Here is a 13616-nt window from a genome sequence, read left to right on the forward strand (position 1 = left end):
AATTTCATACTACAGTATATGCACTTTAAAGTAGATGAGATATGCTTTGAAATATTCTATAGATCTTCAAATCTAAGTGAATATATTTGTACGCTGTTGCCATTCACTTAGTAAAATACAAAAAACAAAATTATGGCCAATATCATGGCAAAGAGGGAACGAGGATCCTAACTTGACTCTCTGCACTTACTTCTTCAATAAGACAAAGAGCTGCTTGATAGAGAGGACATATTCCTTGAGTGCTCTGCATTTCTGAAAGTACAGACCCCCTCTCAGCTGATGACCCCTGTTGTAGTATGAAAAATAATAATATGTGTTTGGTATTGCAATATCTGCAAATAGCACTAAACACAGACATACTGAAACTCTTTTACATCGAATGAATGAAAAGAAAGCAAGAACAAAACAATATACAATAGATCCAAGGAAAGTTATATAGTATAAGCTGAATGATGAGCTTTGCTTGGCTGTCAAGGTAAATGCCGAGTACCCTGTTCGGACAATATCATGCAATTTTACCTTGATGAGTGCATGTTTATCAATAAGATCTAAAGAACATAAAGAAGCATTTATTGAAAAAAGTCATTCAGTTTTAGGCAATCAAACTAGATGAAAGCAGGCATAATTTATGGCCTTTTATCATTAAACAAGTGGAATGCCTCTGACTGTCTCACCTGCATCACGCGATTCAATATAGCAGCAACACTTGCTGACTTTGAAAAACACCATTTGAATAATTATTCACAAAAAACACCATTCATATAATGATACAATACTACGTTCATTGACATTTGACCTTGATCATGTGACCTAAAATTTGTCAGTGATACTTGATTACCCCTATATCAACATTTTCTACACTATATCTATAAACTTTGAAAGTTATGACAGCAATCTAGTAATTACCTCTAAAATGGCCAAAGTTCAATGACCTTAAATGACCTTTGACTTTGGTATTGTGACCTGAAACTCGCACAAGATGTTTAGTGATACTTGGTTACTCTTATGTCCACATTTTATGAACTAGACCAATACACTTAGAGAGATATGATGGTAATTCAACAAATACCCCCAACATGGCCAAAGTTCATTGACCTTAAATGACCTTTGACCTTGGTCATGTGACCTGAAACTCAGACGGGATGTTCAAAGATACTTGATTACTTTTATGGCCAAGTTTCATGAATAAGATCCATAAACTTTCAAAGTTATGATGGTAATTCAACAGATACCCCATTACGGCCAAAGTTCATTGACCTTTGACATTGGTCATGTGACCTGAAATTCACACAGGATGTTCAGTGACTTGATTACTCTTATGTCCAAGTTTTATGAACTAGACCAATAAACTTTCAAAATTATGATGGTAATTTAACAAATACCCCCAATTTGGCCAAAGTTCATTGACCCTAAATGACCTTTGACCTTAATCATGTGACCTGAAACTTGCACAGGATGTTCAGTGATACTTGATTACTATTATGTCAAGTTTCATGAATCAGATCCATAAACTTTCAAAGTTATGATGGTAATTCAACAGATACCCCCAATTTGGCCAAAGTTCATTGACCCTAAATGACTTTTGACCTTGGTCACGTGACGTGAAAATCAAGCAGGATGTTCAGTAATACTTGATTAACCCTATGTCCAAGTTTCATGAACTAGGTCCATATATTTGCTAAGTTATGATGACATTTCAAAAACTTAACCTTAGGTTAAGATTTTAATGTTGATTCCCCCAACATGGCCAAAGTTCATTGACCCTAAATGGCTTTTGACCTTGGTCACGTGACGTGAAAATCAAGCAGGATGTTCAGTAATACTTGATTAACCTTATGGCCAAGTTTCATGAACTAAATCCATATACTTTCTAAGTTATGCTGTCATTTCAAAAACTTAACCTTAGGTTAAGATTTGGTGTTGACGCCGACGCCGCCGCCGTCGGAAAAGCGGTGCCTATAGTCTATGCAGGTGAGACAAAAACTATAAATGTAGCAAAATCATCATCATCACTATCAGAATTCTCTTACTTCTTAATTATTAAATCTAGATGACAGACATCCATTCAAGTCCATTTCATACTGAAATAAAGCACACAAAAAACCTTCCCAAACTAACAAGAAAGTAACTTTACAAATGTTAAACTCACCGTGGCTTTCCTCATCTGTCCTAGTACAGACATGAAGTAGTCATACGATATACAACTATTCTGTTCTGGGCCTCCTTGTCCCGGCATAAGCCCCTGGGTAGCTGCTGCAGTTGATGCTCCCACAGCCATTTCTACCCAATCTAAGAGATGCTGTAAAGATCCCCTCTGACTGGCCAGTCCTAAAACTAACTCACAAGCCACTCTCTTCCCCATCAGGTCTGCACCTGACGTCGGCATGGTGACCGATTTCAGAAATGAGGTCACCTGCTTCAAGCATTCTGTACCAAGGGGCGGAATCTTGCTCTCGTTCGCAAGCGAGAGAGGGGGTAATGAGATGACCACATCTTTCGCTGTGAGCAGCACGTCGTTGCAAAGGTGTGGTGCCCCAGTCGAAGGTGGCTGCATCCAATTCTGACGAAGGAGCGCAAAGAGGAGTGTAAGGCTGGTCCTGACGCCCATCTCAATCAGTGCATCTGTGCCAAAACGTGCCCACTGTCCACATGATTTCTCTTCAACTGTTCTTGACTGAGCCTGCTGCAGCTTCTGCTGCTGTTTTACTTTCTCACAATCATGATATTTGCTAGAAACAGAGTGAAATATCCTTCGCAGGACCAGGAGGCGTTTCCGCAGTGTGGTAGAGAATGGAGAATCAGTGCAGACAGACCTTGCTAGACCCAGTTGTGTGCCAAGAAGGAGTTCTAAGAAATGCTCCTGCTCCTCCGTGGAAGGCAACTCACGCTCAAAATCAGGCAGCTGAGGACCCTGTAGGTGGAGGGTGTGACGGGGAGCACCAATGATCTCTTTGTTTGTGATGAGGCGAGAGTAAAGTTCCATAACTCCATCTCGGCTGGCTATTCTAGCCCAGTCCTCTGCCACCCACGAAGCATTCATATGCTCCATCCATTTCAACTTGACTGGAAGATTTGCTGTCATGTTGCTTATCAACTTGTGTCACCTGGCTTCACACCATGTAGAAATCTTTCTAATGTAATATAAAAAAAATCAAAAAGCCATGTCAATTCAGGATTATTTTCTTAAGGACAGCCGAATTAAGGTTGTGAATATAGCGGCACCATCAGAAACCCTGGCCATCTACGCGAAACCATTGTCCAGGCTGAGGTAGGTGATATATTTTATATCATATTCTTATAAAAAAAAAAAAAATGTTTTTAATGTCATTTCAGTTCCTTTTTTTAATATGGTGCTAATTAGACCAATAATCAGAAAACATTACATCTGTTATGAAGCAAGGTAGATCTTTTAGTAGACAGGAATAACCGTCGTTTCTGGGGATTTATTCAACAATTTCTGACATTTTACTATCATTCCCATTCACCGACGGTAGTGTGTTAGTGCGAGCCTGCATGTGTAATCAGGTCAGCAATTCGGAGGACGGGTTTTGTCCAGATTTTTATTTTTTTGAATTCTAAATGACATTATACTATCTTGAACGAAGGCCCACTATTTTTATTAGACTCTAATCTTTCTTTTGATACTTTATAAGTTCTAAGAAAATAACGAAAATATACGTCTGGTTACCGATGATTTATTCCTTATTTTTTTAATTTTCTGCCGGAGAGGAAAAAATGGCAGCCGTGTGTGTTGTTGCCTGATTAAATTTTTGATATCCTGGCCAATCAATGCGAGCGACAAGTTCCGAACGCACGCACATCTACAAGCGCAAAGCAGCGGCACAAATCGCGATATATAGCGTCTGGTGCATACGTCTGTAAGGATGATGACATCATCCAAAATGGCAACTTACGTTGACCAACGAAAGGATCGAAGATGACTATGTTTCGATCATCATTTGAAAGGAATTAGCGGTAACTGCGGTCTAAGGTACGATATTTCAGAATTTTATATATTTTTTCGTAAGTTTGAATGTACTTTCTTTTTTATAATGTGACATTTTATGTACAAAAAAACGATCCGAAATCGGGTTTCCGCCGAATGTTAGATCTAACGTTACTGCTAATACGTTGGCTATACGTACGGGCCAACAACTCTTCAGTCTATGTATGGGTGAGTGGAGCCAACGCAGTTCAGCGGAACAACCAAATTACAGAGACTGAAGCTTTTGGTCTAATCTTATAGTTGCTATATAAAAACTATGGTGAAGCGAAGCATGTCAGGCAAAGCAATGTCTGAATAAGAATTCAACAAAGGCGTCAAGATCTAGCCAAAATACAGCCGTTCACGATCGCGATACTCAGAAAAGTGGGGGGCGTATTGACCTTGAAATGTGATAAAGCCAAGGTTAGTATTTTAGGGACATTTGTGAACAATTTTTGGTGGGGAAATTAGTTTGAAGTCAACTGATTTGAAACTGCATTAGCATGATTAACGCTGACAGCGACAAGGGGCACTGCGCAATATAGAGGCATCTTACCAAGTACCTAAGGCTTACCTTTAGAATCCAAAGTCTAATCACTGCCGCATTGAGAGCGTCATGGAACTTTTAGTTGATAATATTCCTGACATTCTTAAAGAGTAAGTGTACCAAAAAATCTCATAAAAATTTGAAAGAAATAGAACTAGACTCTTTATGACTTTCTTGGAAAAAACCAAGGCCAGCCATTTTCAGATTGAACAAAAACAAGGTGCCCTATGTCTGGGCACCCATTCACTTAATCACTATACACACGATTCAGGGATTTTGATGAGAAAGGCTGCATTTTGAGGCTGTCATATGATATGCCTAAAACTCATTATTTTTCCACCATTTTGAGTGAGATTTTTTAAAGGCCAAGTCCACCCCAGAAAATTGTTGATTTGAATCGATAGAGAAAAATAAAACAAACATAACGCTGCAAATTTCATCAGAATCGGATGTAAAATAAGAAAGTTATGACGTTTTTAAGTTTCGCTTATTTTTCACAAAACAGTTAAACGCACAACTCAGCGATATGCAAATGAGAGAGTCGATGATGTCCATCACTCACTATTTCTTTTGTTTTTTATTGTTTGAATTATACAATATTTCAATTTTTACAGATTTGACAATAAGGACCAACTTGACTTAACCATAAACTGTTAAAATAATGGTAATTCCACATGTTCAGGGAGTAATAAAATTTTGTTTCACATGACAATGGGGAGAAAATTAGAATTTTTCATATTTCATATAATAAAATACAAAAGAAATAGTGAGTGGGTGACGTCATCAGTCTGCCAATTTGCATACCGTCCAGGATGTGTATACAGTGCGTCCCACAAAAAACGAAACCGAGATTTATCGATGATTTATCATAACTTAATCACAAATACAATAGACAAATGACCTACCATTTTAAAGCTTAGAATCTCCTCTTTCATCTGGTATTACTTAGATAATTCCTCATTCACGCATGAGTGAGCAAAAACAATTTGAAGAAAGGATACCAAAAACTCATTTGGCGGGCCGTATCTGGGTTTTAAAAAGAAAACCACATGACTAAAAAGTTCAATATCTGCTTTTTAATTTGATACCTCAATTACAGAAAATGGTCAAGAAATAACAAAGTTCTGGTTATTTGAAATAAGGCTTGAATTTCAATAATTTCATAAAATGAAGAGGTTTTACAGGCTAGCGTTCAAACTCTCTCGACATTCCGTTTTGTTGACGATCAGCCATGCATTAAGTCTTTCGTTACCGTGCGATAGCTTCTGTGGGAAACCAGTGAAAACACGTTTATTTAATAAAATTATGGAAATACAAGCATTGTTTCGAGGGATCATAACTTTTTTACTTCGTGACCATTTTCTGTGATTAAGGTATCAAATAAAAGAGCAGATATTGAACTTTTCAGTCATGTGATTTTCTCTTTGAAATTCAGATACCCCCCGCCAAATGAGTTTTTGGTATCCTTTCTTCAAATTGTTTTTGCTCACTCATGCGTGAATGAGGAATTATCTAAGTAATATCAGATGAAAGAGGAGATTCTAAGCTTTACATTGGTAGGTCATTTGTCTATTTCATTTATGATTAAGTTATGATAAATCATCGCTAAATCTCGGTTTCGTTTTTTCTGGGACGCACTGTATAACTGTTTTTGTGAAATTAAAGGACAAGTCCACCCCGACAAAAACTTGATTTGAATAAAAAGAGAAAAAATCAACAAGCATAACACTGAAAATTTCATCAAAATCGGATGTAAAATAAGAAAGTTATGACATTTTAAAGTTTCGCTTCATTTCACAAAACAGTTATATGCACATCTCGGTCGGTATGCAAATGAGGGAACTGATGACATCACTCACTCACTATTTCTTTTGTATTTTATTATATGAAATATAAAATATTTTGATTTTCTCGTCATTGTCATGTGATATGAAGTTTCATTCCTCCCTGAACACGTGGAATTCCATTATTTTAACATTTTGTGCTTCAGGCAAGGAGGTCCTAATCGTCAAATTCGTAAAAATTGAAATATTGTATAATTCAAACAATAAAAAACAAAAGAAATAGTGAGTGAGTGACATCATCGACTCTCTCATTTGGATGTAACTGGCTCGTTCATATAACTATTTTGTTAAAAATAAGCGAAACTTTGAAATGTCATAACTTTCTTATTTTACATCCGATTTTGATGAAATTTTCAGTGTTGTGCTAGTTTGATTTTTCTCTATTTATTCAAATCAACATTTTTCTGGGGTGGACTTGACCTTTAAGCAAAAGTTTAAAATGTCATAACTTTCTTATTTTACATCCGATTTTGATGAAATTTTCAGTGTTTTGCTTGTTGGATTTTTCTCCTTTTATTCAAATCAACTTTTTGGTGGGGTGGACTTGTCCTTTAATGAATACCTTTCAATGCATTGCATCTGTAAAGTTTGTGGTCGTTGCATATCTTCTTTTAAAATCTTGCGGGTACAGTGTACGCATTGCACAGACAAGAGGGACTGCGCAAACTTGGGGGACCTTACCTGGTACCATACTACCTGTACCAGTGTCGTTGCCTGCACAGATACACTGTGTTGCCATTGCCATAGCACTACCCGAGTTGATGGTTCGTGTAGGCTCCTCTACACCACTCATTCAATGAACAAGGTTATGATATATGCACTACACTTCACTACCGCTACACTCTGCTGCACCTATCTGAACCATCAGGGTTCTCTCTCATGGTACATAACTCGCTCCCGTACTCATGAGCTCGGACCCTCACGCATGCGCATGCGATGTTTTGAATTCGGCAGCGAATTATTTATATGTGTGAGGAACAGTGGCGTACCGTGGGTCACGGCATTGGGGGGGCACCAGCAAAAATTTTGAGTCACTTAGTGAGCGCGCAAAGCGCGCTCAGTTGTCAGGTATACTGACCTAATAGAGACATTTTAAGAAAGCACTTGTAGTCATTGTATCATTAATAACATACGCATATCAGAAATCAAATAATGCGAGCGCGAAGCGCGAGCTGAAAATTTTTGATATTCAGACCTAAAAAGGGACATTATAATTGAACTTTTGTAATCATAATACGTACTTGTCTCGCTAAATAATGCGAGCGCGAAGCGCGAGCCAAAATTTTTGTATATATTGACCCCAAACAGGGAGATCTTAAGGACTATATTTTAGGAATCCCTTAATAGTATACATAATTTATGTCACCATAGTCATCTAATGCGAGTGCCAAGCGCTTGCTGATTTTGTTAGAATTACATTTAAACACATATGAAACACTTGTAGTCATTGTAATCATGAATAACATACGCATCTCACTAATCAAATATTGCGAGTGCGAAGCGCGAGCTGAAAATTTAGGAAATTCAGACCTGAAGAGGGTCATTATAAGGTTGTTTGTAGGAATTCACGAAACCATACGTATTTCACTAACCAAATGATGCGAGCGCGAAGCGCGAGCTGAAAAAAATTGACATTTTAAGGACTGATTTTAGGAATTCATGGAGAGGAGACATATCTCACCAATCTACTGATGTGAACGTTATCACGGACAGGAAATGTTTTATATTAAGACTTTAAATGGGGCAATCACTTTAAGTAGTTATGAAAAAGAAGAATTTGTCACTATATAAAAAAAATATATATATTGGGTGTATATTGACTTGAAAACAGGAGGTTTTCGTACAACAGGTTTATATATCTCGTTAAACAGACAATGCGAGTACCAGGAACAATGAAGACATAGGCCCTGAGCAAATTATGTTTCATAAAGTTATGATAAGAATGTTTCCTATGTAATATAACATAACGTGATTATAATATAATATACCATTATAATGAATAATAACTTCTTCTTTCCCACTACGTTCCTCTTCCTTTCTCCCTCTTTTTCTCCTTTTCCCTGTTTTTTTTTTTTTTTTTGTCAGCCGATGGGGGGGGGCACGTGCCCCCCATGCCCCCCCCCCCCCCCCGTAGTTACGCCACTGGTGAGGAACTTGATGTTGGCTCTAAAGTCTAAATAAATCACCAATTTTGAGGCTAACCGGAGGATGAATGTGGATTGAAATTAGGGTGCCGGGTGTAAGGTAAGAAATTAAGCTTTTATTCTTTTTTGATGCCGCTTCGACGTATAATTTTTGCCATAAATATGCATTTTTTCCCACCTTTGCCACTCGGAGTATCAGAGCGAGATTTGGACCTCGAGGTTCGGGTACTACGTGGAGCGTAGTGTAGCAAATGTGAAGTGGAGTGGAGCCTGCACGAACATCGCTTGAGGTACAGTACTATGTACCGTACTACTACACCTGGCAGCCGTCTGTTTCAAGGAGTTTTTTAACATTTTTTAATTTTTTTAATTTCTCCTCGTATACCGTACATGCAGTCGGCTCACTATTGTTTGTGCACTGTGCAGCCACCATTAACAATGCAAAATCCCCCCAATGGGGCTCATCGATTTTGTATTTTAAAAAGAACTGTACCAAAATAAAGATTATTATTCCGTTCTGGCCTGAAATGCACCAAAAAACGGGGAAAGTAAACTTAAAACTAACGTTAAAAGGGGAAAAAAGGTGACTAACCGCACTTCAGCTGTTGCGCAACTTCACTTCCCTGTTTTTTCCAAACTTAATACCACATAAACATAATTACATATGGCCATTGAGTCCCTGTACAGATCGAACTAACGTTAGAACTTCTGTATTTGGTGAATGGATCCAAAGGAGTTCAGCGGAACAGCCAACATAACAGAGACCGAAGCTTTTGGTCTAGTATGTATGGCAGTGAGTCCAAACTTCGCGCCTGTCCATACTTCGCGGACGGTCATTATCTAAAAAACTAGCCAATATCCTTAAAATCTGACATCATCATCGTGAAAAGCGACCTAAAATTACCCTTTAGTGAAAATTTCTTTAGGATGAGTTCAGTATACATGAAAATATTGGCAAAAGATCGGCAAATTTGCCACCGCTAGCACCCGTTTTGAAGAAATCAACAAGCATCACGATATCAACATTTTGCAAGCAGAAATCATCAAAAATGTGAGTTAAATGTGGAACTAACCGATTCCATAGCATTTTGCCATCAATCTGATATAAATATTTCACTTTTTGAGCTTGAGTTTTTGTTTAAATCTCCACAAAAGCTTTGGTGAGCGAAGTTAGGTCACACTTTTTCTGAACGGTTTTCCAGCACAACCCGCATTCGCCGATCGGAATAGAATTTTGAGATCGCGATACCGGCGAAACCCCTTGACCTACTTTACATTTTCGTCCATGATATTATAGTTTACGATCTTGCCGTCAATGTGGTAACTATTTCTTGAATTGGTTTTCTATAAATTATGAATATTTTGTGAACAAAATTAAGCCTGATGAATATTTTTGAAAAGTGCGCGAAGATTGGACACCCCATCATACTAGTAGTATACCCAGTTGTTGTGTGTCCGGACAGGTTGTGTCCGGACGATCAATTTTAGAAAGTCATTTGGAAAAAATTTACAAGCGAAGTTTCATCATTTTTCGTACAAAATGTAAGGAAATATTATGGAGAACGAAATGGAAGATGATCATGATTACAACTATTGAATTCATATTTTTAGTGTAATCCAAAGACAAAAAAAGAAGGCTTCAAAAATATAAAGTGTCCGGACACCTGACCCCCCCATCCTACCGTACCGTTGTTGTTGTTCGTTGTGGGTCGTTTCCACACCCAAATGATCTCCTAATCGGTATACACGTACGGTACGACACCGACCGGTACCCGTATGGGTACTAGTATTCAACCCGGCATAATTCAAAGATTTTGACATACCCAGTATTCCCCAAAATATTTAGAAATAGGGAATTTATCTTAATTTCACACCTTTGTTATTTCCAGGGTAATCTGTTGTCGATATTTTCTTTGTCAATCTGTCGACTGTATGCGCGGAGGATCGAATTATGCGGCGATGGCCTTTTGCACTGAATGGTACTAGTATTCAACCTAGTGAGGATTGATAGCAAATCTCAAAAGGGTTTAGATTGCTAAATTAGATCTAGATCTAGGTCCCTATGTAAATCTCTGGCTTTGATTAATTCCCTGTTTGGTCTCATCTCAAATGGTCTAGCCTAGTCCATAGTCGGATGGGACAAGGGCAGATTGAGAGATAGGGCCATCTTTCATCGCTAGGTTGAATACTAGTGCCGACGGGTTGAATACTAGTATACCCAGTTGTTGTGTGTCCGGACGATCAATTTTAGAAAGTCATTTGGAAAAAATTACAAGCGAAGTTTCATCAAATTTTAGTACAAAATTTTAGAAAATATTATAGAGAACAAAATAGAAGATGATTACAACTATTGAATTCATATTTTTAGTGTAATCTTAAGACAAAAAAGAAGGCTTCAAAAATATAAAGTGTCCGGACAACCGATCCCCCATCCTACCAAAATCCGTCGCCGTATAATTTGATCGCCCGCGCACAGTCAACTGGTTGAAGAAAAAAATAACGGAAAAAGAATAACCAGCATTTGCTCTTGGAAATAAGACGGGTCTGAAATTCAGGTAAATTCTATATTTCTATATATTTGAGGAAACTCTCCAAACGGGTTGAATACTAGTGCCCTTACGCCTTTTTACGGTACGTTAAAATTTATAAAAAGAGCAGACTAACGACTGGACCAAAACTAACTTAAAATTAAAGCTTCGGTCTCTGTTAGTGTTACTGTTAGGACCTAGGCTAAGTCAGTTATGTTGGTTGTTCAGCTGAACTCCGTTGGCTTCACTCACCAAATGAAATACAGAAGTTCTAACGTTACAGTCGTTAGTTCGATCTGTACAGGGACTCAATGGCCATATGTTTATGTATAGAAATTTAAAAAATAAAAAAATGTTAAAAAACTCCTCGAAACAGACGGCTGCCAGCTGTCTAACCAACGACAAACGTTGTCGTTGACGTTAGTCGGCTTCACGAAAATTAAAAATGTGCAATTCGTATATCACCAATACTAAAATAGTCAATACTACAACCAATTTCATATATCCAATTTACGATTCAGAACTTACCATTCAACTGATCATATCACCATATTAACATTACTTTTAACCTCTCATATGAGCAAATTTGTCACCTTCTTAGACTTAGCTTCCGATCCGAACTTCCGAAGTGGGATGGACGAAGATATGTTGACGTCCTTTTTATCAACAGATGGCGCACTTGCTACGCGCCGGCAGCCAAGGCCCTATACAGAGTTAAAGATCGCCATGCATGCATCTACGTCAAAAAAATGTTTAAAGCGCCATATTTCATAATTATCTTGATAAAATTCAAAGTAAACCACCGTTCTAGCATAAATACTGGCAAGCATTGGGTTTCGATCTGTATTCATGGTTGTGGGCTGTTTTCTTCTCTTGTGAGGGATTTTTTATTATTTATTTTTTAAATTTTTGATAGCTTTTATTTTATTATTTTGTTAGTTTGGGCGGAGGCCAGTGGCGTAATGAGTCTAAAGTTTTCGGGGCAAGACATGATAAAAGGGCAAAAATTAATTTTAAATTAAGTGAGTGAGGGAAGCGAGCGAGCCAAAAATAGCTTTTTAATACATAGATCACTTTTAATTATGACGGATTTTGACATGATGTTTAAAACATATATCATATCATAATCAGTTGAAAAAATTTGATTTATCTACTTAAAGCCCGGACTTAAAGGCTATTTTGGCTTGGTCGCTTGGCCTCGCTCACAGCATTTTTTAAATTAATTTAGCCCTTTATGTCATGTCTTGCCCCGAAAACTTTAGACTCATTACGCCACTGACCTCCGCCCAAACTAAAAAATAATAAAATAAAAGCTATAAAAAAGGTATATATGACGGAATCGCTGGGGGTCCGCCACAGCTCGCTCTTGTCAGATATATATATATATATATATATATATATATATATATATATATATATATATATATATATATATATATATATATATATATATATATATATATATATATATATATATATATATATATATATATATATATATATATATATATATATATATAATATATATGCATACATATACGAAAGGATGCTATAAATACATCAAGAAGCATGGAGACGTAGCCTAGCTGGTCTGGGTTTCATCAGATTTAATTACGAGCTTTCGGCCATTGATCGAGCCTTCATCAGGTCTACATGACAAGAGAAACAAGTGGAACGCCTCTGGCATGCAGTCTCGCCGCCTGCATTTTGGATTCAATATAGCAGAAGTGGCGACTTTGAAAACAGCTATTTAATAATTATTCACAAAATAAAACACGCATATGATAATAAAATACTATGTCCATTGACCCAACATGACCTTTGACCATGATCATGTGACCTAAGCCGTGTGCAAAACATACTTGATTACCCTTATGTCTATGCTTCATGAACTACATGTGTAGATCCATAAACTTTATAAGTTATGATGCCAATTCAACAAATACCCCGAATACGGCTAAAGTTCATTGACCTTAAATGACCTTTGATCTTGGTCATGTGACCTGAAACGCGCACAGGATGTTAATAGATACATGCATGGTTACTATTATGTCCAAGTTTCATGAACAAGATATTCCATAAACTTTTTAAGTTATGATGACAATTCCACAAATACCCTCAACGTTATCAAAGTTTGTTGACCCTAAATGACCTTTGACCTTGGTCATGTGACCTGTAACTCGCACAGGATCTTTAGGGATACTTACTTGCTCTTATGTCTAAGTTTCATTAACTAGATCCATAAAATTTCAAAGTTATGGCAATTTCACAGATACCCCCAATATGATGGTAAAAGTTTGTTGACCTAAGTGATCTTTGACCTAGGTCGATCATGTGACCTGAAACTCAGGCAGGATCCTTAGTGATATAATATTACCCTATAATTTCTAAGTTTCATGAACTAGATCCATAAAATTTCAAAGTTATGATGACATTTCAAAAACTTAATAGTTAAGATTTCAATGTTGACGACATTGGGCCGCCGCCGCAGCACAGTGGGCCAGAATGAGTTGAAAGTGCGCCAAAATTATATTCCGTGTTATATTTTTACTTAACCAAGTTTATTAA

At 37.2% G+C, this 13616-nt stretch overlaps 1 protein-coding gene across 9 annotated transcripts in view; it reads right to left on the minus strand.

Annotated features, from left to right (window-relative positions):
- LOC129262541 (probable E3 ubiquitin-protein ligase HERC1) overlaps window positions 1–11713 on the minus strand; it is an 85122-nt gene extending 73409 nt beyond the window's left edge. For 8 of the 9 annotated variants that reach the window (XM_064099661.1, XM_064099659.1, XM_054900668.2 and 5 more), the window contains exons 1-3: window positions 11577–11713; window positions 2150–3131; window positions 191–286 (exon numbers count right to left, since the gene is read on the minus strand). In XM_064099661.1, the coding sequence (XP_063955731.1) occupies window positions 191–286; window positions 2150–3082 (1029 nt within the window). In that variant the 5' untranslated portion in view covers window positions 3083–3131; window positions 11577–11713. The remainder of the gene's footprint in view (window positions 1–190; window positions 287–2149; window positions 3132–11576) is intronic. The other variant, XM_064099655.1, reaches the window with a different exon arrangement.
- Window positions 11714–13616: the final 1903 nt, after the last annotated feature.

The sequence above is a fragment of the Lytechinus pictus genome, chromosome 5 (genome assembly GCF_037042905.1).
Source record: "Lytechinus pictus isolate F3 Inbred chromosome 5, Lp3.0, whole genome shotgun sequence".
Taxonomy (NCBI): domain Eukaryota; kingdom Metazoa; phylum Echinodermata; class Echinoidea; order Temnopleuroida; family Toxopneustidae; genus Lytechinus; species Lytechinus pictus.